At 35.7% G+C, this 24290-nt stretch overlaps 1 protein-coding gene across 1 annotated transcript; it reads left to right on the top strand.

Annotated features, from left to right (window-relative positions):
- Window positions 1-8480: 8480 nt before the first annotated feature.
- On the top strand, window positions 8481-24155 carry LOC100260164 (uncharacterized). Its single transcript, XM_002271562.4, has 4 exons — window positions 8481-8978; window positions 10871-11854; window positions 23103-23150; window positions 23321-24155. The coding sequence occupies exons 1-4, from the start codon at window positions 8778-8780 to the stop codon at window positions 23732-23734; spliced, it is 1647 nt and encodes a 548-aa protein (XP_002271598.1). The 5' UTR covers window positions 8481-8777; the 3' UTR covers window positions 23735-24155.
- Window positions 24156-24290: the final 135 nt, after the last annotated feature.

Genomic DNA, 24290 nt, shown 5'->3' on the forward strand with positions numbered 1-24290 from the left:
TGTTGATAATTTTTCAGGTACTTTCAGTTCGGACGAGGAGTGTTGGCTAAGCTTGAGAATTTTTCTTTGTTAGGATTTTGGTTCAAACTTATTTTGGACATTGTTTAGATGTTAAAATTTATTTTTCATTTAAATTATTTGAATTTGGAGTTATTTGGACAATAACACTCTAGTTGATGTGTTAGTTTTTTAAAAAAAGTTGATGCTCGGAGACTTTGGAATTTTGTCCTACTACTCTGAATATGAATTTGGTAATTGGTAAATTTCTTTCTAGTTACAATACGAATGTTTGTGTCGTTTCCACTTTGAGCCTCTGGGCTTGAGGTGTGAAATGATCGTCATGCCCTTGGAGTGGGTTTTGGGGCGTGACAAAATGGTATCAGAGTCGATCCCCGACCCTGGTGTGGGGGTTTGTTTGCATCAATTTTTTTTAAAAAAACTAACACATCAACTAGAGTGTTATTGTCCAAATAACTCCAAATTCAAATAATTTAAATGAAAAATAAATTTTAACATCTAAACAATGTCCAAAATAAGTTTGAACCAAAATCATAACAAATAAAAATTCCCAAGCCTAGCCAACACTCCTCGTCCGAATTAAAAGTACCTGAAAAATTATCAACAAAGGGGCATAAGCTTAAAGCTCAATAAAGAACATCAATGCAGTTTCATGGATCAAATATTTTCAATCATGTTTGCAAATAGGAGATATAACATATACTTATTTTCATATAAAAAACTTTTGAGTTCGAAATACTAATATATTCAAACTTTTCAATTAACTTTCTCATGTCCATTTCAAAACAATTTCTCATCAAAACCAAATCAAATGCATTCAAAATATCTTACTCTGGTTATCAAATAACAAATGGTGCCCAATTAGGTGAGACTTCACAAATGAGTGACTAGATTCAAATTTGTTCCGTTTAAGTTGAACAAAACCAAAAGTCAACAATTATAACCCATTGACTAGGGGCCATAAGGTTAACTATTATAACTCGTTAACTAGGGCCATATAATATCAACTATTATAATCCGTTGATTAAGGCTATAGAAATGTTAACAATTATAACCCGTTGACTGGGGTCATAGGAACCAGAGTCAAACACTTTATTTCATTAATTCAAACTTGTAAATCAAAATATCATATCTCCAAAAATTTTCATTTTTCATAAACAAAGAAGATTTTCAAATATAATTTTCATACAAAACACATATTTGATCTATGTGAAAAGATAAAAATGATATTTTTACACATTTCAAAATACAATATAAAAAGAAAATTATTTTCTTTTATAAAAATCTGCATTAATTTCCCTTACTTTGAAAAAACACTCAAAATCTTGAAGTATTTAACTCTGAAAAATTTCCTTCTCACCTAACATAATATCATACATGAGAAAACAAAGGCTATGCTTAGTTAAGAAAAACACCCAAAAGGGAGGAGGGGGGGGGGAGGGGGGGGTGAATTGGGTTTTTAAAATCTTTTCAATCACAACAAATTTAAACAAAATATAAACAAAGTAAAGAGATAGAGTTTAGAGAATTCAAACTAGGGTTTATAGTGGTTCGACACTTCTTTGCCTACGTCCACTCTCCTCAACCTCCTAACCGAGTGAGGGTTCCACTAACTTGAAGCTTCAACCAAGCTTCCAATCTTCTTACACTTGGATTCCGGCTCCAATGGGCTCTTACACAACCTCTTCAAGATTCAACCCTCTTGAAGGCTTTAACACTCAGATTGTTACAATATATAATCACTCAACTTAGCTTAAAGATGACTCAAATACAAGACAAAGTTAGGATGACAAACAAGAGTGCACTAAAGGATATGCAAGTGGTGATTTAATGCACTATGAAAGAAATGAGAGCTTTTTGATCAAGAACAAGTAAGTGAGCTTTGAATGCAAGTGTTCTCTTGTCAATAAATGAAGTGGAGCTCTCAATTTATAGGTTTCTAAGCTCGGGAGTCAAAAATAGCAAAAGGTAACCTCGTTCAGTCGAGTTAGGGGTCGACCGGTTCACTAGCCGTTGAAGCATTTAATGCATGACATGTTACCGTTGCCTCAACCGGACCTCGACTGGTCCTCGACCGGATCTCGACCGATAAGGGAATCACCTCAATCGGGAAGAGAAGGCTACTGGGAGAGAAAGAAGGTTTTTGACCTTCCTCGATCGGTCCTCGACTGGACGACCACAACCGGTTGATTGATTGGCCATAGCCTCGACTGATTGAACATTTTTTAGCCCTGAAAACCTATTTTTTGATTCATTTCTTTTCTAACACTTAGGCAAAGTCTTTAGGTAAATTATTAAGCCAATTATAAATCATTTTGCCTAAGGTATATTAGTTAAAAACTCGGGTTTTAATGAAATCGACGTTTTAAATAATAAACCGAGTTTTCTAAGATGCATGAAACGTATGAAAATCATAAGTGCACTCATGTATTCATCTTACATTGGTTTCCTATGATCACAAGTCTTCCAAGCGTCTCGATCTTTAATCCATTTGGTCATTTGATGAATTTTCGAGTTTATACTTGAGATTCTTAAACATTTAAACCAATTAGTCACTTAACCATGATTTGTTATCATCAAAACCCGATTAGGAGAACCCTTGGGCTAACAATACACAATATTGATTATTGATTATTTATCCAAATATATAAATTTGAAAATCCTAAAAATATTTTATTTAGTATTAGGGATCCTAATTAATTTCTCATATTAATATTATTACCATCTAATATTATTTTCAACTTCCTAAACAATAATTTATTTCCTTTTTTCTAACTTATCTAAAATAAATCTTTTAAGAATATTTAATTGCATTAAACTATTATTACTATTATTTAAATCTCCTACCGAAATTTAACAAATACCCTATGCAATTTTTTTTTTTCAACATGTCAAATCCTTCCTACACATCTTTCATCATTTTTTTTTCATCTCTAAAGTCAAAACTTTTAACCTCCATACTCACAATTTTATGTAATTTTCACATCCGAAACTATATATATATATATATATATATATATATATATATATATTTATTTATTTATCTAGATCTATTCATTTGAGTAATCAAAATTTATCGATCTCCATTAATAAATCAAACTATGTTCATAAATTTTTAATCTTTTTGACCTAAAAGTTAATTAAACGAACTCTAATCAAAATTGAGATATTCCAAAGAATATCTAAAGTATTCAAAACTAATTAACGAATATAATATATTAATTTAAGGATTAAAATTCTTATCTGAAAAATTGATCTTCAAACCCTAAACCTTCAAACCTTCAGCCCTATGCTCTTTGATCTTTCTGATCTCTATGTAAAAGGGTTTTCTGAATAGAGAATATATGAAAAATCTAATTTATATATAGGGGTTTTATACGAAAAGACTTTTTTACCCTTATTAAATTACTTTAATTAATTAATAATTTCTAAATTACGATTTTACCCCTAAATTGGGTTTGGGGCATTACATTCTCCCCTCCTTAACAGAAGTTTAGTCCTCTAAACTTAACATACATGAGTCTTGAAATAAATGAAAATGTTTTTCTCTTATCTCTTCATCTACTTCCTACGTGACCTCTCGAATATTAAAATTGCTTCACTGTACCTTTATCAATAGAACATAATATGTTTTCCATCTCGCACCACATAAGCATAAAACCCTTAACAACCTTTCCTAAGCAAGGAACTAGCCCATAAAGCTAAGATCATACACAATGGTCTAATCACATGTTTTCCTTCAAAACTAAACCCAACGTTACTAGAAATGTGGAAAGTCACACTTTTCCTAAAACAATCAACATAGACATATCAGGAAGCTAACAAATATATCATCAAAATATTGAAGATTAGGGAGTCCTAAGTCAATTGACATCTTTTTATAACGAATCATCACAAGACAACCTCCAAACATTATAACTTAGATTAAATGAAACCAAAACTTAAACTAATGCGTCACTCATCTATCCCCAATCTAAACCGATTCAAGTTTCCAACAAGATCAAAACCTAGTGCTCTGATACTATTTGTAACGACTCGCTCCCAACCGTGTAGATATTGTCTGCTTTGGACCCAAATGGGTTCTCACGACTTTAAAACGCGTCTAATTGGTTAAGAGGAACCTCTACATATATAGCGCCAGGAACATTCTCCCATATCCGATGTGGGACATCACATAAGTAGATGAGAATGGGTTGAGCCTGGGCCAGCCTAGTTTTTGAACAATTCGACTGTGCCCTTGAGTGGGTTGATTTCCTATCATCAACTTCTACTATAAGCCTATACCGATGGTTCGATCTTTATTAACTGATATTATTATATCCATCACTTTATATTATGATAATTTCTTTTACTATTTTCATATAAAACTCAGTCATTTCTTTGTGAAATTTTTGAACATTCTTGTATTCATAGTTGCATTCACAATTTAGAGCATAAAATTTATCAATGAAACAATCAAATTAAAATCCTTGAACATCTTTGAAGGTAACCCAAAAAATTTCTTTTATTTACATAAGTGATAAATTTTTCTTTTATCACTTTTCTTTTTTTCTTGGAAAATATTTAATATTTAATTTAATATATTTTTTATTTTTTAAATATGCTCTTGATGAAAAATATCTTATATATATATTGTTTTGAGTTGAATTTATTTATTTTTAAAATTTTAATTCATGTAAAATTTGAGAGAAAATGTGAAGGAAAAAAAATGAGGAGGAAAAGTAGAACAAATAAAAGAAAATAAGAAACAGATTTAAATGCATAAACTTTTTAACTAATTTTAATTATATTATTTTATATAATAAAACTAAACATTAAAAAATCTTTTTTTTAATATATTTTTCCTTAATGTTTTCTTAAAACCATAGTGATATTTTGTAAAACATCCTATAAGAATAATGTTTTTAATTAACTTAAACCTTTCATAAATACGAGTAAAGCGTAAATATGTGGTTTATTGACATATTAACAATATGAATTAAATGCAAAACAAGGCTTAAATCATCCATGTTAACTTGAATTTGTGCTAATACCCTAGCTATATATCTAATGCCTATTTTGAGTTTAATTCCAATATAAAGAGCTAAAAAGAATGCAAAGTGAACAAGTCATTTTCAACCAAAATAGAAAAAAGAAAAAATTGAACATTGAAGAGAGATTTGAAACTTGCAGAAAATGTCGATAATTTAAATAAGGGCAATAAAAGTAAGGTATGAGCAGGAAAGAGAAGTGAATGAAGGTTATGGAGATGTTTAGAGAGTGAGAAACCATGAGGGAGAAAGTTTGGAGTCATTGTTTAACTTCAAAAGGGGATTAGAACTCAAACAAATGAATCATATATCTACCTTAACTTTGAACTAAATCGTGGACTATCTATCGTGAGTTGTTTTGGTGGTTTCCAATTATAGTTTGAAAACTTAAGAAGTTAGAAATTCAACACTACAAACTTTGCATGAATAAGAGTTGAAACATGATAGATATAATCATTTAAAGCAAAGTAATGTAAAATGCAAAGTCCAATTTAAAAATTTTCAAAATTTGAGAATTTGATTCGAAAGTCAACAACAAGAAAAGAGGAAGATCATAATGGATGGTAGATCATAATGGATTTTGAACTCCATCTCAAACCAAACAAGGGGAGCACAAAAATATGGTAGAAGTTGAATTCAAAATCCATTTGAAATTTGAATTGATTTCAATCTACTACGAGAACTCAAAAAATGCAGTTTGAGAATTTTGAACTACTCAAGTTGATTTCAAACCACTTTTCCATCTTTGAACCACACAATTCTAAGTTACCAAACCTTGATTTTGGGGTCTTCCAAACATCAACTAAGGCTAAGAAGAGTCCAAATGGTTTGGAATTAGAAAATATGATGGTTTTATGGGATTTTGTGTAGTTTTACAATTTTTTTGCCAATCGTAGCTATGTCATATGACAAGTTGTGTTTCAACTATTTAAACTCAATTTTTTTAGGGGTTTAGGAGCTTAGTCCATTCATTTAATCTTTGATTAAGAACTCTATATTTTCTTTTGGAGAATATATTGAAGATTGCTTAGGTTTGGTATTAATGCTTTTGAATTGATTTTTGTTGCTAGTTTCTTTTGATTCAACCTCAATGTTCTTTCATTCTTTTATGGGACTATGTTTGTGTTAATATCTGTTTGAGAGATTAGAAGCTATCTTGAGGTATGAAATTTGAAAACCCGAGTTAGAAACTAGGAGGACAATTGAAAAACAAGATTAGTAATAAATTTGATAAACGGTTTAAAGCAAAACTAATAAGACTAAAATGCTTTTCTATTAGTTTGAATTAGAAGATGATATGATAGAACACCACTAGTGTTATAACAACGAAAGCTTTGATGCCAACAATGTTAGTTCAAGAACACAAAGATAAAACAATCAACACAAACGGTACACGATATTTTAACGTGGTTCCGCAAACCATGCCTACGTCCACGGATGAGAGAGAATGATTGCACTATACAATAAAGAATATTACAGAGGACAAAATCATATACAACTATTGGGTTCTCAAAACATCCCATGTTTCCCCACTCCTTGTATACAAACCCTACTACGAGTCCTCTCGCTCCACCGAGTACCTCCCGTTCTTCCTCACATCTCTATCCACCTCGTATAGTCTCTAAAGGTCTATCTCCATCTCATAACTTTTTCCCCTTGACCTACAATATTTATAGAGATATTTTCAACAATCGTCCTTATTCTATAAGGAAGTTTAATATTACAATGATACATCAACCTAGAAATATTCTATATAATATTCTTTACAAAAAAATGAATCTATACTAATTAGGAATTTGTGATACTTCCTAACAATTAGATACTACAAATTCTTGGCACCCCTTACCCCCTAGTTATCGATGTTATATTTATTATTGTCTATCCTAAAACAAATCTACAAAGGTAGTAAGGATTGAAAAGCCAATACTTGAATTTGAATAATTTTCATTTACAAAGATAACAATTAGATATAAGGATTTAAAAGGAACGTTTAGAATTCAAATGCAACTTTCAATTATAAAACTTAGGATATCTCAATTGACCAAGGATCTTAAAAACACTAAGATTACTTCAATTAAATTAGGAATCCTTTGTTCGCTCCAATTTATATTCTTGCAATTGGATTGTGAAACTCATAGACTTGAATCAATTAAGGTAAAAATCACTAATCAATTTGTTAACTAATTAGTTTTTATTTGAATTAATCATAATTCATTAAAATTAATTTGATTATTGTTTTTATTTTAGAATTAGGTACAAACATCTTACCCTAGCATTCATAACTTTCATACGACAATCATTGAGAATGATACTCCCAGTACTATAAAAACCATAATAGCTCTACTTCCGTTTTTTTATTGACTAGAGTTGCTATGAAACAATGCTTAACATTTTGAAGAAATTAGAGAATCACATTTTAATATGCCAATGAATTTAGTAAGTACTACATTTTTTACTTACATTTTTGTAAATCAACCTTATTTTGAGTTCTTGACAATTTTATTTTTAATTCAAATAAGTTTATTTTTATTTTAAATTTTCATTTTTTTGTTATATTTAGAAGGATTTTGCACATTGTTAATATTCTTATGTTTTATATTATTTTACATTTTTAATGCAAATTTACTTTATTATACTTCTTCTCAAATTTGATAAAGACCTTCATAATTTGGCTCTAACTTTCCATCTTCTAAATCTCTATGTTGTTGAAAATCCATTATAGTACCAAGTTCTCGATCTTTAAGATTTTACCTTTAAGTCCTAATTTTTTGTCATATTCTCGTGTAATAATTAGGGGATAAGACACTGTCTTTTATCATTATCTCCTCACACTAAATTTAGAGCATAGAAGATGTCACTTACACATCTTGCTTCCTCCATCAATTCTATATTGCAGTAGGCATTTTGGATCTTAAAGAGGATGATTACTTCCATTCCAAAAGCACGAGTAAAATGAGGTTTCTTTGGTAGTCTTTCTTACCATCATTTTATAAGTCAAAAACTTCAAAAAATTCTTTCATCCAATTGATTCTTAGCTCTTTCAAGTCATTTTTTTTTCTTTGGGCAATCTAAGATAATATGATGGGAAATTTAAGCCTGCGTATTTCCCTAGGGGGTATCTTCGGATTGAAGTATCGATTCTTTATTTAGTGCACACTATCAAAAGCTTTAAAAGTATTGTTATTAAATTTTAAGCAATTATAATAAATAAAAAATTATAGATAAGCAACTTAGGTTGACCAAAGGTGTAGATAATTGCATAAAAAAATAAAAATTTAACAGTTTTTTTTATTTTAATTATAAGTGTAATTTTTCAAAAAATGTTGCGATGAGGAATAAAATTACGGAAGTTATGGAAAAGTAAAATCTTTTCGCTCAATCCAATTCACCAAACTCAATCCTAGAAAGAATAGAGGAGCGAAGGTGGAAGGTAACGGGCACTCCAAGCACGCCTGTCCACGTCATCAAGCGCAGCACAGGTGGGAGTCACTCGAACCGCCATCGTGGACCCAATCGCCATGTCCACGCCCATCTTGGCGCGTTGTTAGCACCGCCTCCGCTCGGCCAGGCTGTCTTTATCACACACCCTTTTATTCCCCGGCGAGATAGACTCTCAAATCATTGCGCTCCTCCATCGGCACTGAAACCCTAATTTTATTCGCTGCAACCAGAGACTCCATATTGACCGTACAATACGACGTCGTTTTTTGTTTGGCCACAGGATCGTCAATGGCGGAGGATCGGAACGGTGATCTGAGCGAGGCCAGTGACTATACGTCGGAAGACGAAGGAACGGAAGATTACAGGCGAGGAGGGTACCATGCGGTTCGGATCGGGGATACCTTCAAGAATGGGCGCTATGTGGTGCAGGCCAAGCTCGGTTGGGGACATTTCTCAACCGTGTGGCTCGCTTGGGATACTCAAAAATCCGTATGTTTCTACTCCCCTCCTGTTTCGTCGAAGAGAAAAAGTTGGAAGGGAAGGAAAAAAAAAAGAGAAAATTTTGGATCTCTATGTTTTTTTGAATGTCTTGTTCTTTTAAATAGATGCAAACTCACATAGATTATGCCAGGCTGCTTCATTTCTTCTGCTTGGTTGATGAGAAAACTGAGCGAAAGAAGAGAGAAAAGAAATGAGGAGAACAAAGAAAATTTTGCATTTTTTAAAACTGTTTATTTAGTTTTACCAAATAAATGGAATGATTGCTTTAACTGAGACAAAGATTTGCATTGGGCTGGGTTTCTTTGGGACACATGAGAGTCTGCCTTTTCGTGTTCGCTGAGTGGTTCAGCTTGGTTTTTGAGGAACTGGGGAAAAGGAAACAAAAGAATCAAGTTCTGAATCTTGTTTTGTTTATGCTGTTTTGGTTTCTCAAAGAAAGGGAAAACAATGTCAAAATAGTTGAATTAGAGACGTATGGGATGGGAGGTGGGAGGTGGTTTTTGGTTTCTCAGGTCGCAAGCAATAAGGAAGTTTAAGAATTAAAAATTTTGGTTGCCAAAATATTTGGGTTAGCAGCTGCAAAGATTTTAGCCTTAGTTGAGGTCCCAAAAAAAAAGAAGGCTAAAACCTATTTGGAAACTAATCTTGAAATCAGTTTTATACTCGTCAGTTTTCTAAATCAGATAACACATTTGGCAAATTTGACAGGAAATAATTTTTTGATAATTTGCTCTAAAAACAAGTAGTTTTTAAAAATAAATTTTAGGTGCTTTCTGTTATTCTTTTTTGTAGTTTGCTCTCTTTGGTGGGTCTTAGGTTACCTTTAAGGTTGGAGGGAGCCTTCTTGTTTGGCATGGGGTTCTTCTCCCACCGGTTAGAGAGACCCTTCTTCATTGGCACGATTCTTTCATGGGCAAAAAACACAAAAAGGCTTGGAACACAACCCTGAACCCCTTTATTTATCTTTTAGACAGTTTGGATGGAAAAAAACAAAATTGATTTTCAAAACGAAGAGCTTTCAAACCAAAGGCTAAAAAACATTTTTGTTTGTATTTTGTGCTCATGGACTAAGGTGTTTATAGATGACGGTTTTTTGCCTTTAATCTACTTTATTGATTGTTGGGTTTGTGGGTGTTGTTTTTTGGTAGCCTCTCTTTTCTCTTGGTTCAACCTTTTGGTAACCGGTGTATACTTCCTGTATACTTTGGGACGCACATTTGGCACCTCCTTTTTATATATACTCTTTTAGTTTACCTATCAAAATTTTTTTGTCGAATATTCTAAATAACAATTGAAAATATGAAAAAATATTTTGGAAACTTGTGCATTGTACGTAAGTGGTGATACTCCCAAGAAAATTGTTTTTTTTATATTTGAGTTCCCAAACAAATTTTGCTATTGAAAACAATTGAGAACTGTTTTAAGAATTTTCTTGAAAATTATATTTTGAGAACAATTTTCAAAAAATGCTCCCAAATGGGTTCCCAAACAAGCCGTAAGATTCAGATTTGCATTTTCCATTTCTTTTCTCCTCTGTTTTCCTTCTGAGAGAGCTGATGAAATTAAACTAAAATGAAAATTGTTTTTGTTTTTGATAATCATCATATATGTTGATTAAGTTTTTATAGAAATGAAACTCTTTCTTCTAAGCTGTATAGTTTCCTCACTATTATTCATGGTTCTTGTTGCTTTTGTGGGTAATACATACAAATAGAAGCTGTTTTTATCCATTTCTTTTCCTTTTTCATATTTAGACTTTAAGTTGTTTTATTTCCAGTTTGTTCCTTTTTTCCATATGTCAAGCACTATATTATGTATTTCCATATGTTTCCATTTTTAACTGTTCATCGTTTTGATAATGCAAAACCCTAATTCTGTAGAAATACGTCGCTTTGAAAGTTCAAAAGAGTGCTAAGCATTATACTGAGGCAGCCATGGATGAGATAACCATACTGAAACAGATTGCTGAGGGAGACCCAGATGACAAGAGATGTGTTGTGAAGCTTTTGGATCATTTTAAGCATTCTGGGCCAAATGGGCAACATGTGTGTATGGTTTTTGAGTACTTGGGGGATAATCTTTTGACCCTTATCAAGTATGCTGATTACCGAGGAACTCCCCTACACATGGTTAAAGAAATTTGTTTTCATATTTTAGTAGGCCTGGATTACTTGCATCACCAGCTTTCAATTATACACACTGATTTGAAACCAGAGAATGTATTACTTTTATCCATGATTGATCCATCAAAAGACCCAAGAAAATCGGGTGCTTCTCTTATCCTTCCAACTAGCAGGGATAAAATTGTATCTGAGCCTGCAGCTTCAAAAGATACTAAGAATATGAATGGGGATTTAACAAAGAACCAGAAAAAGAAAATCAGGCGAAAGGCTAAGCGGGCGGCTCAAGGTTGCATGGGAAAAGAAGCTTCTGACGATCCTGAGCTAGATGCCAAAGCTCCTGATTCAGAAGATTCAAATAATGATGCAAACTCAAATGGGGATTCTGTTGAGGAGCAACAAAATAGTTCTGTGATAAAGAGTAGCTCAGTGAACACTGATGATGTAAAGGATGTCCGACGAGAAAATCAGGGTCGTAGGAGAGGGAGCCGTTCCACTAGGCAGAAGCTGTTGGCTGAGGTTGATCTGAAGTGCAAATTGGTTGACTTTGGGAATGCTTGTTGGACGTATAAACAATTTACAAATGATATTCAGACAAGGCAATATAGGTGTCCAGAGGTTATCCTTGGATCTAAATATTCAACTTCAGCTGATCTATGGTCCTTTGCTTGCATTTGTTTTGAGCTGGTAACTGGAGATGTTCTTTTTGATCCTCACAGTGGTGACAACTATGATAGGGATGAGGTATGTAGAGATCCTTAATTTTTGCTTGTGGACCTTGGAATGCCTATTTTTAGTGTCCATAGAACTGACTTTCTAACATCTTTTTACCACTTATTGCTATATTTTGCATGTGAGGATTGTTCGTTTTTAGTTCATTCTATTAGATTCTATTGAATGTTTTGATATTAGTCTGCTTCAGTTGACTTGTTCAGTTTATATAATGTTGGCTAAAGTCATCCAGTTCTAACTGGTTTGAACTAGATTTTATAATGACTTGAATAAAAAGATTGAACCAATCTGATGAGGGTCCTTTCTTTGTTTGACTACTCGGACTATTTAATTTAGTTACTTCTATTTCTTGAATACTATTTCCAAGAGCTAATAACATCATCATCTTTAATCAAGATTATTGTCATTTCTCAGTGCTATTGTTCATATCATGCACTTTAGTCTTCTTTCTAATGTTTGTGCATTGAAGCTCGCTTTTATCCTGTTGTGTTGTTGGGATTTACATATAAATGGGTGTTGACCAGGGATGAATTTGTCTCATGGAAATGATAAGCTATTTGGTTAAATTAAAACAAAAATATATTAGAAACCCCTTAAAAGAGGGCACAACCTTGCACACAGAATGTATACATGAAGCACCTAATGAAGCAACAAATAGGGGAAATGTGAAGGTCCACCACAAGGGGGTTCAGACCACAGCCTCCATATCGTTAAAATCTAGAAATGACAAGTTTCCTTCCCTAAGAGAGTTCCTCCTTGGACCAAGAAAATTATGATTTCGAGAACCAGTCCTTAACTTCATCTCTTAACAACTCCACCCATTTAGTGCTTCTTCAATTTCCACTCCTTTTAGATGCATAGGAATGAACATTTTTAAAATCAGATTCCTATACCTTCCTCCTCTTCTCTGTAAGCCACCATGCCAGCTTGTTAGTGTATCCTTTACTAAGGTAGTAGCTAAGACACCAAGGGCAGGAAACAATAAAACCTAGAAATACTAAGCAAACTGATAGTAGATAAGAATATGATTTCCCAATTCCTTTTAATGTCTGCAAAAACTACATCAATTTACCAAGATTCTCTCCTGTGGCATCAGCTGAACTATAGTAAGGTTCCTGCACAAAATGCTAATCTGACATGGCATTCAACCCCAACACTGAAGATGGAAAAGAGATATTTGGGCAGGATAAAATTCACTGAAAAAGGATTTGATTTAAAACAATTCCTTTTAGAGACCTTCCGTATTAAAACATCTTATTTCTCCTCTCTAACACTAATCTGGTAAATGCAAGCCGTGAAACTCTCCCCTATCTCCAGCTCAAAATTATGAAAGCTCTGAGACATCTCATATTTCAATGAACCACTTCCACACTCCCTACACCAATAATTGGTGATGGCCTCTCTATTTGTTGTGAGAAGATGATAGCTCTGGGAAGTAGGTCTTCATAGTGTTCTCCCATACCAAATATCACTCTGGAATTTGTTCCTCCTCTATTCCCCACAGAGATACAAGTCCAAATGTTCAATACATCCTTCACCTTCTAATTGCTTTCCAAAGACCCACTCCCATGATTTCCTTTCCCTTCCTAGAACACCATTGGTTCATATCTTCATACTTGTCAACCATCATTTTCTCCCTAACTTATAGTTGCCTCCAACAAACCTCCACAACCACTTGTGCATTTACATGTTTGTGATAGTGGATGTATGATGCAAGGTCCCATCTGTATTTGTCCACTTGCTAAATATAAACATTACAGTATAATGCATCTATGTCCTATCCATTGGGAATCTAATGACCTTCAGATGGCTACATGTTAAAAAATCCTCTCAATAGAATGCATCTTTATGTTATTAGTTTTATTTAACTCCAACTAATTAGGTAACTTGGGGTGTATACTTACTGTGAACTCTGCAGCCTTTTTGGCATTCATTTGCCTAAGTTTATCCACATTTAAGTTCGTTTCATAAATAATAATACTGTTAATGAGTATTTCATTGTAAGTATGTTCTTGACTGGCTAATAATCTAATCAAAGTTAATTACATGACCAAACAAGTGACCCGTTAAAAAAAAAGATCAGATGAGTGATCTAGAGATAATACAGAATCTGCAGGATACTAAAAGAAAACAAAGTTAAAAAAACATAACAAATGAAAATAGTTAAAAAATATATACCTATGTGTGTGTGTGATGCTTTTTTGACAAAAAGAGAATGAATGAGGAGCATTGATCAATTTTTCATGCTTTTGATGTTCAAACTGTCTTAATTAGAAAAATAAAATAGATTCCTATGAAAATTTTCAGTCCATTGATTTGAGATAGATACATGGAGGTTTGGATATAACACATTCATAGTGTTTCTTTTATAAGAAATATACATGGAGGTTTGGATATAACTCATTCATAGTGTTTCTTTTATTAGAAATGATGATATGTGAAGGGTTTGCTCCTAAAATTTTCACCTAAGTTGATACTTAATTACAAGTTTTCTAAGGAAACCGCCAAATATTGCCGGAAAATTTGGTGACCACCAATTTTGCCTAGTAATTTCGGAGTATTAAGCTACCAACTTTCTTAAAAGCTTAAGCTGTTAGGATATTGATCTGCTATGTGTATCATGCTAACTCCCCTCCTCATATGTATGCCCATATCTCTACATAGACAAAGCAGTAGCAATTATGAACTATATATAAATAGCTAGGGGAATCAACAATAGGAGAGAAGAGAGTAGAACATGATTAGGAGAGATTCAAACCTGAGACCTCTAGTTAACATAACTTTGGTACTATTTTAGGCTACCAATTTTTCTGAAAATTTAAGCTATTTAGATACGACTGTCAATGTATATTAGACTAACATGAAATATTTTGTGTGTGTCCTTTTTTGTTGCTTATGAGGATCTATTGTTTTTTCATGCAAATTGTAGTAGGTTGGCAAAAATTTTATGATATGGGAACCACTGTTTTTATTTGTGACGGTTCCATAGTTTCCTCTTTGAGGAGTGACTTTAATTATGCTTTAAAACTCAAAGGAAGGATCTTGCAACACAAAGAACTTTTTTGTTTTTTTCTAATTATAATTTTTGACAAGAAGCGGGAATAGTTTCATATCCATTCTATTGGAAAGATATCTCATATTTGTTTTGTACTCTTCCTCCTTTTAAAGGAGGAAGGGTAGAAAGCATAGGATACAAAATAAGAGATGGCTAAATATTCTAATAAAAAAAGGCTAACAAATTGATGCTATACTAGAAACAAATGCTAAAAGGAACTCCTAAGCATTGCCTCTAGCATCCTTTGTATACGTCTTGACTACTTTGGTGTGCTTTTCTGTTAGGCATTATTAATATAATTTATGTTTGCCTATCAGAAGAAGAAAAAGAGAGGTAAAAAAAAAGAACCCATAAGAACTCCCTAGTTACACAAATCAAAAGATTGTTTTATTTTTTATTTTGATAGGCAACAAGAAAGAATATATATATATATATATATATATATATATATAGAGAGAGAGAGAGAGAGAGAGAGAGAGCAATAAGTACAACTCCTACACTAGGGCTGCAACAAAGTACACACAAAGTGTACAAATGGCATTGAAAAATAGGTAAGAAGAAAGCGGAAGTTGGAAATGAACAAAAAACAACTCTCCTCCCACTCCTATTCCTTACTTAGATTAATATGATCTACAAAGCCTATCATGGACATGGGATTAACATCAACATACAATTCAACCCATTTCATAAAAGTATTTTTTTTTTAATAGGTAAAATAATATATTTATTAAAAAAGAGGTGCCTAAAGAGTGAATCAAGGTATACAATACCTATACACCTATTGCCAAAACGGCCAAAAGAGGAAAGGAAATCAACTAAACAAATGGGATTAAAACAACCTCAATAGGAGCCTAATCAATCAATAAAATTAACTAAAGTTAGAGGATAATCATCAATAAACAACTTTGTCTCTGACCAAAGGGAGTAAGCAAACGAATATTTTAGTTTTTGGGTCGAAAGCATGTTATCATCGAAGGCCATTTGATTCGTCGCTTTTCATACTATCCAAAAGATGTGTAAAGGAGCTGCTCTCCAAACCTTCTTGTGCTTTTTGCCCACAAACAAACCATGCCAATTGAGAAGAGTCTCTTTGATTGACAAAGGAAGCACCCAAAACACCCTGACTAAAGAAAAAAATATCTCCCACAAGACCCTTGTTTTAGCACAATGAATAAGAAGGTGGTCTATAGTCTCTTCATTCATAAACATTAATTTAATTTTTTGTTTTTTCTTTTCCAAATCTTCAAAGGCTCTTTTGTTTTGTCTTTTCCAAATCTTCAAAGGCTCTTTTGTTTCGTTCCATCCAAAGCATCTAAAATAGGCACACGGGAGCTGCCCTCTAAGATTAGGGCATAGCATATTTATTTTGATGCAATGTATTAGCTTAGGAGATATTGACATGCATGCTATTACATGAAAATTCCTTGGGACAACTATGGCCTTCTTGCTAGCATTCGTGAAGCAAGTACTTGATAACCTAATACTTCATATGATTTGAGTAGTCATTTTATTATTAGCATAAATATATTAACTAGAGGTGGCTTTGCAAAATAGTTGACCTCTTGAGATTTGAGTTGCTCCTTGTGAATTCCAAGGTTAGCCAATCAAGTTGCAAATCGGTTGGCTAAGTGCCTCTATGCTAGAAGTTTTTATTAGGAATTTCATATTATCCTACAGCTAAGTGCCTCTTAGAGCATTCTTCATGTATCTCTCTTTTTGGTCTTTTTAAAAGATAGTTAATCCTTGTTATTTGTTGAATGAGTTAGTAATGAATCTTTTCATTTTGTATCAAAAAATACAAATTAGCCGTGAGGTTATGAAAATATTGCTTGGCTTTCTTGAGATTTCCACAAATTATTGATCCTCTTTGAGATTTTAATGTAGCATCACATTATAATTTTTTTTTTTTTTTTGATGAGCAAATGAGAAAATATATTAAAAGCGCCTAAGAGGAGGTGCAACACAATAAATGATGAATATAATAGATGCCTAAAGTAGGCCCCTTTGTGTATTTTTTGAATTGTTTGGAAGGAAAGAAATCACAAACTATTTGATAATGAGGAGCATTCAAATTTTTATTTGAAGAATTCCTTTCTTAGTAATTTGTTTTCTTGGGTAAAGATGTACATAGAGATGAATTCTATGTCTTTTATATATATAACCGAGGAACCTTCCATGGCCAAGCCCTTAAGACTCTCCATGGGGACCCAAACATTGGGGTGCTGACTGCCTCACAACAACAAGCATCAGGAAAATTCAGGGTATCATCAGTGATAAGATTCGAACCCAAGACCTTTTGCCACTTACTAGGATCACACTTACCAATGTTCGCCTTGACCAACTGGGCTAACCTGGCGGGATGAGTGGTCGGGTTCTTGTTAAGAAAGGTGTTGCTTTTTTGTGTTCTCTCTTGTTCGATGTGCTTTTAGGCATTTTTTTGTGTACGTCTCGTGTACTTTGACGTGTTCTTGAGGCACTCTTTATATTATATACCTTTTTTGCTTATAAAAAATAATGTAGGCAAGAAGGACATAAACAAAAAAATTTATTGAAGTCACTACGTGATCCTCTATGTACACGTTGACCCAATTCACAAAAGTAAACATAAAATTGGATTAAATTGTTTAGTTTGATTGCTCAACATCATTAAAAGACCTATTCCTTTCCTTCTTTTCAGGGGAATTCAAAACAAGTACAAGAGAGTGGTCCTCTAGGATTTTTTTTTTTTTTTTTTAATTTCTTCTCCACGAAGGAGCCATGCTAGCGCAAAAGGTTCTTTCTAATTGAAGAGTGCATCACCCAAAGCACTCTAAAGAGAGAATATCAATTGCCATATCATACTTGCTTTGGAACAATGCAGAAGCAAATGATTCATCATTTCCTCCTCACCAATGCACAAATAACACCTATTCAACAAAGTCTACTCCCCCCTTTTGGGTTGGTTTAAGAGTTAGAATTCTGACCTAAGACGCTTCCCAAGCAAAGAAACCAAACTTTGTCGGTGCCATGTGCTCCACATTATCCTTGCCGGAAGGGTTCTCTATCTCCCTTGGAGAAGGATGAATAGAGGGATCTAACCGAAAAAATGCCACTCTTGGGCTCATCCCATCTCAATTTGTCCTCCACTTCCCTTTTAATTGACAAAGATTATAATTTCCACAAGAACTTATCAAAAATAAAAATAAAAAGATTGTAATTTCCATAAGAAAATCTCCACTTCATCAAGCTCCTAATCATTAAATTGCCTTAAAAAGTGGGACTCCAACCATCCCCTTCCCCAACCTTCTCCCATGCCTTTGCTACCCATCTATCTTTTTTTTTTTTGATAGGTAAATAGATTTCATTAAGAGCCAATGGCTAGAGAAAGGCATACACGGAGTATACCAAAGACAAAGAAGCAAAAAAACAAAAGGACAAAGCAAAACAATCCTTACTTAGTGGCTAGCCAGTCTATAAAATCTATCAAGGACAAAGTGTGTTCTCCTATATACACCCTAGCCCAATTCACAAAAGTGTACAAAAAAATGGATTTAATGTCTTGATCATTCCTCTCCATATCATCGAATGCTCTCCTATTTCTTTCTCTCCAAATGGTCCACATCAAGCAGAGGGGGGCAGCTCTCCAAGCTTTCTTCCTTTTCTTGCCCACAAAGGAACCATGCCAACCTAGGAGGTGATTTTTCACAGTGGAGTGCATCACCCATTGCACCCCAAACAGGGAGAAAATTAGGAGCCATAACATTCTGGCTTTCTCACAAAACAGTAGAAGGTGATCTGTGGTTTCCTCCTTATGTTTACACAAAAAGCATCTATTGGGGATACTCCAACCAATTCTCTTCAGACGGTCTGTGGTGAGCAATCTATTCCAAGCCGCCTCCCAACCAAAGAAACTAGCCCTAATTGGAACCCAAGGCGTCCAAATAGTTCTAGCCGGGAAGGGGGGTTTGGAATCCCTTGAGAAGGAGCTATAAAAGGACTTGACAGAAAAGGTTCCAATCTTGTTCTCTTTCCACCGGAACAAGTCCTCCACGCCTCTTCTAATGGTCAATGGATGAAGCTTACTTAATAAGCTTTCGACTTCTCCCACCTCCCAATCATTAAGGTGTCTGTTAAAACGAAGCCCCCAACTACCTCCACCTTCGTCTTCCTCCCAAGCCTCAGCAACCCATCCTTCTTTGTTGACAGAGAGGTTAAACAAGATGGGGAAAGTTCCTTCAGAGATTGATTTCCACACCACAAATCCTTCCAAAACTTCACTTTGGTGCCGTCCCCAATGATGAAGCGGGAATGAGAACGAAAATTCTCCCAACCTTTTCTGATGGCCTTCCAGACCCCCACCCCATACCGGTTTCTTGCATCTTTGGAGCACCATCCTCCCTCTTGAAGATCATACTTACTAAGGATAATTTGCTTCCATAGGGGCTCATTCTCATTAGCGAATCTCCACAACCATTTCCCCAGAAGGGCCTTGTTAAAAGTAGCTAGGCTACGAATGCCCAAGCCACCTTTCTTTTTATCGGCACAAACAACCTTCCAACTCACCAAGTGAGGTTTTTTCTCTAAGGCTCCACCGCCCCATAAGAAATCCCTTTGGATCTTTTCAAGCCTTGCACACACTCTCTTGGGGATCACAAAGAGAGAGAGAAAGTAGGTTGGGAGGCTTGAGAGGGTGCTTTTCAACAGGGTAAGACGGCCGCCTTTGGAGAGGTATTGCCTTTTCCAGAGAGATAACCTTTTCCTGAATCTTTCTTCCACTGCATCCCACACCCTAATTGATTTGTAAGGGGCTCCAAGGGGAAGACCCAAGTAGGATGTAGGTAAGCTACCTATCTTACAACCCAAGACCGCCGCAAGAGTCTCCATAGGAATGTCTTCCCCCACTGGTATGGCCTCTGTTTTATTCAGATTGACTTTTAAACCTGAAATCGCCTCAAACCACATGAAGGTCCAGCTAAGGTATTGCAACTGATCTGCATCGGCGTCACAGAAGATTAAGGTGTCATCGGCAAACAAGAGATGGGACACGACCAGCCCCTCACTTCCTCTTCCTCCCACTCTGAAACCGGAAATAAAGTTACCATTTCTTGCATGGGACAACAATTGGCTAAGAGCTTCCATGGCCAAAAGGAAAAGATAGGGGGATAGAGGGTCGCCCTGTCTCAGTCCCCTAGAGCTACGAAAGAAACCCGAGGGGCTTCCATTGATAAGGATCGAGAAGGAGGTCGTGGAGCAACACCATTTTATCCAATTAATCCATCTGTGCCCAAATCCCATCTTGGACATCACCTCCATAAGAAAGTTCCAATTGACATGGTCAAAGGCCTTCTCAATGTCCATCTTGAGAAGGAGACCCGGGATGTTGTCTTTCAATCTAGAATCAAGGGCTTCGTTAGCAATAAGAACAGCGTCCAAAATCTGCCTCCCATGGACGAAAGCATGCTGAGAATCAGAGATCACCTCCCCCATCACTGTTTTCAGTCTATTGGCTAGGACCTTGGCAAGCAATTTGTACACGCTCCCTACCAAGCTGATTGGTCTGAAATCTTTTAGATCTTCGGTCCCCTCCTTCTTTGGAATGAGCAAGAGGAACGTGGAGTTTAAGCTTCTTTGGAAGGTCCCATGGAGGTAGAACTCCCTAAAGAGGCCTATAATTTCTGGTTTAACAACGTCCCAACAGAATAACCAGAAGGCCATTGTGAAGCCATCCGGACCTGGGGCTTTGTCCCCACAGAAACTGCTTAGGGCTGCGAAAATTTCTTCCTCAGAAAACATAACTTCTAGGCTGCTGGCCAAGCCTTCTCCCAACTCCTTGAAGTTAAGGCCATTAATACTAGGCCTCCAATCCCCAGGATCAGAGAGAAGGGTTTGGTAGGCATTGCAAACACCTTCTTTTATCTCTGCCAAGGAAGAGAGATACACCCCATTTACTTTAATTTTGGAAAGGAAATTCCTCCTTGCCCTAGCATTGGCCATTTTGTGGAAATACTTGGTATTTTTATCCCCCTCTCTTAACCATATTTCTCTTGACTTCTGTCTCCAAGAAGTTTCTTCAAGAAGGGCCCATTTCTTATATTCCTCAAGATCCAGATTTTTAGCTTCTAGATCTTCAGGAGTAAGAGCGTTTTCATTCTCCTTGGCCTCCCACTGCTGCAAGCGGGAGAGGGCCTCTGCTCTGTTGAAAGAGACGTTGCCTACCACCTCCTTGTTCCATTTTTTCAGGTCCTTCTTAAGAGCTTTGAGCTTCTCAGCGATGCAGTGGCTGCTGAAGCCTTCAACCGAATATCCATTCCACCAGCTTTTTACTAGGTCTTTGAAACCTTCAATTTTCAACCACATATTTTCAAAGCGGAAGGGGCTTTTGCCTGAAGAGAAACCCCCAGCTTCTAGAATAATGGGGTTGTGGTCAGAGACCAGGCGAGGAAGAGCAGATTGTGAGATGGCTGAGAAGTGGTCCTCCCATTGGTCAGAGATTAAAAAACGGTCCAATCTGGAGGCAGCTTGAGAGTTCAAGCCCCCTATCCAAGTGAAAGGACCTCCAGCCAGTGGTATATCCCTCAGCCCCAGCTCCCCGATCACCTCTGAAAATCTCCTCATATCGGCTGTGAGTCTCGGGGCATTTCTTCTTTCCTCTGGATATCTAACAGCATTAAAATCTCCTCCTATGCACCAAGGGTCTTCCCAGAGGCCTCGGATGGCTCCAAGCTCTTCCCAAAAGTCTTCCTTTTCGCTTCCTATCACTGGCCCGTACACTCCAGAGAAGATCCAAGAGAATCCGTCACTGCAGTTTCTAAAACGAACAGAGATGGAGTACCCCCCACTTTCCACCTCCAAATTCTCCAAGACTCTGTTATCCCATATGAGAAGGAGTCCTCCTGCCGTGCCCCTTGCGTCCACTGAAGCCCAATTGAGAAATCTTCCTACTCCCACACTATTCACCAATTGCGTAGAAACATCTTTCACCTTTGTCTCCAAGAGACAAACCAAATCAGCCTTCTGGTTCCTCACCACTCCCTTGATCAGTTTTCTTTTATCACAATCATGAAGCCCTCGAACGTTCCAGCAAAGAATTTTAATCCTCATTAATCAACTGGAATCAAGTCCCAGGAACTCTGACCAGATCTTTTGGATATCCCTGATGTCCCCTTGTAACTAACAGAAATTGCTACCCATCTATCTTTGTTAGATGCAATACAGCATAAGTTCGGGAAGGCTTCTTCTAAGGTTAAATCCTTGCACCATAAGTCTTTTCAGAATTTAAACCCTTCTCCTATTCTCAACTGAATAGCAAGACCTGTTTTTTATATTCCTCCCATTCATTTTTGATGGCTTTCCACACCCATTCCATATCCTTCTCTCACCCCTCTTGAACATCACCCCCCTTCCTCCTCTCCGAACTTCCCCATTAAGATTTGTTCCATAAAGACTTCCTTTCAGTAGCACATTACACGCTTGGAAACTATGAATTGTTTGGATTGACTTGGATGTAAATTATTCAACATTTTAGATCAGAAGAAGTTTGGGGACATTACTTGTGACTTTTTACAAAAGAGAGGGATTATGAATAACAGTCTGTTCTTAACACCCACATCTTCCTCCTTCCTCTTCTCCCTCCACCCAACATACACGCACAAACTACCTACCCATCCCAGACATGAGGAGCTAAAGAAAGAAAAAGTTGCTAGTTCAAGACTTAAAAAGAAGGTTTGTTTATTCTAGAAGCCTCAAGAAAGGTTATGATGCCTATTCTCCTTTGGGACTTGAACTTGGAGCTTCCCACAAGCCCTCCCCAACCCTTTTATTTTGATAGACTGTTAATGTCTCCTTAATCCATGGATGTTGCCTATAGATGTTCTTTTTATCTTGTTTGACGCTAATGATTTTCCTTAATGGATAATGTTTCTCTATGATTCTTTTATCATGTTGCTTTTCCTGTGATAGATATGGGGTATGTATTGAAACTATTTTCATAAGTGATATTCCTTTTCCCAAAGAGATGTACGTGCCTTTTTGTTTCAAAATTAGTTTCTTTTGCTAGTACCTAGGCAATACAGGGCCAGGTTCAGTTTTGCTTCTTAGCTTTTGGGAATTTTCGGATTGTCATTTTTATTTATTTATTTTAATCAAGTTGATACCAGTAGATATCAGAATTTTGAATTGATTTTTACTTCGTGACTTAGTATTTCTTTTACTTTTCCCTATCTATAGGATCACTTGGCGCTGATGATGGAGCTTCTTGGAATGATGCCGCGCAAGGTAAGACCATGGCATATGCATCGCTTAAACAAATCAATTTGGTTTTGCTCACTTTCTTCACACCTAACTCTATCTAACAGATTTAGATAACCTTATCATGCTTTACACCAAAACCAACTATATAACACCTTTATTATATTGCTGCAAGTGCTGAACAATATTTCCCTCAGATTGCATTAGGTGGTCGCTATTCCAGGGACTTCTTCAACAGATATGGGGATTTAAGGCACATCCGTCGGCTGCGATTTTGGCCTCTTAATAAGGTTCTTACAGAAAAGTATGAATTCAGCGAGCAAGATGCAAATGATATTGCTGACTTCCTTGTTCCCATACTTGATTTTGTCCCTGAAAAGAGACCAACTGCGGCTCAGTGCCTTACCCATCCATGGATTAATGCTGGCCCTCGACTTCGTGAGCCCTCCATTGCTAGCCTTCCCAAGGCCACAGATGGTGGTGTTTCTGAGAAGAGGGAGAGGGATGAGAGGGAGGCCATGGAGGTTGGAGTGGGGAATATAGCTATTGATGGACCTTCGAAGTCAGACAAAGAACCCCAATCTATACAAAAACTACAGAAACAGAGCTAGAAGTTTTTAGTAAGGAATGTTTTCTCTCTTGATATCCGATTGGAGACCATGTGAGATGACCTCGAAGTATTTGGTCTTTAGTGTGGGTGAGAAGGTTAGTGGCTTCATCAGTTACATAAGAGTACCCTTGTCAGGCATTTTCTAACCTGAAGATGCTTTTGTCAAAGCTTCCCTCCGCGATCAACGGATCCAATTCTGTATTTTTTGGCCTTTTGTACAATGTATGATTGATTGTGCTGGGTGATGATTCCTGTATCAAACCCTTACATCTGCCTTTTTTTTTTATAATACATTTGTTGGATGAAAAGTGTATATTTGATTTTGAGTTTTTTGTTTTTTGGCCACTCTGCTCGCTTATAAGATGTAACACACTAGTGGCGATTCGCCCTTCCTGCTTCAGAACTTGCACAATTTTCTTGTAGGATTGGGGCCCCTCTGTAATTGTAATATGCATCGAAGACCGATTGCTACGCGATCATTATGTTGGAAAAGTTGTTGGGTACCATGGGGAGATATACCCCCATGCTGATTGCTGACTGTGCCCACCGGAAATGGT

The sequence above is a fragment of the Vitis vinifera genome, chromosome 6 (genome assembly GCF_030704535.1).
Source record: "Vitis vinifera cultivar Pinot Noir 40024 chromosome 6, ASM3070453v1".
Lineage (NCBI taxonomy): Eukaryota > Viridiplantae > Streptophyta > Magnoliopsida > Vitales > Vitaceae > Vitis > Vitis vinifera.

What these genes read in the sequence shown, in the direction of transcription:
- LOC100260164 (XM_002271562.4), top strand. Translation starts at nt 8,778, where the DNA reads ATGGCGGAGGATCGGAACGGTGATCTGAGCGAGGCCAGTGACTATACG. An exon ending in ACAACTATGATAGGGATGAG is followed by an intron (nt 11,855 to 23,102) that starts GTATGTAGAGAT and finishes CCCTATCTATAG; the next exon opens with GATCACTTGGCGCTGATGAT. An exon ending in TTGGAATGATGCCGCGCAAG is followed by an intron (nt 23,151 to 23,320) that starts GTAAGACCATGG and finishes TATTTCCCTCAG; the next exon opens with ATTGCATTAGGTGGTCGCTA.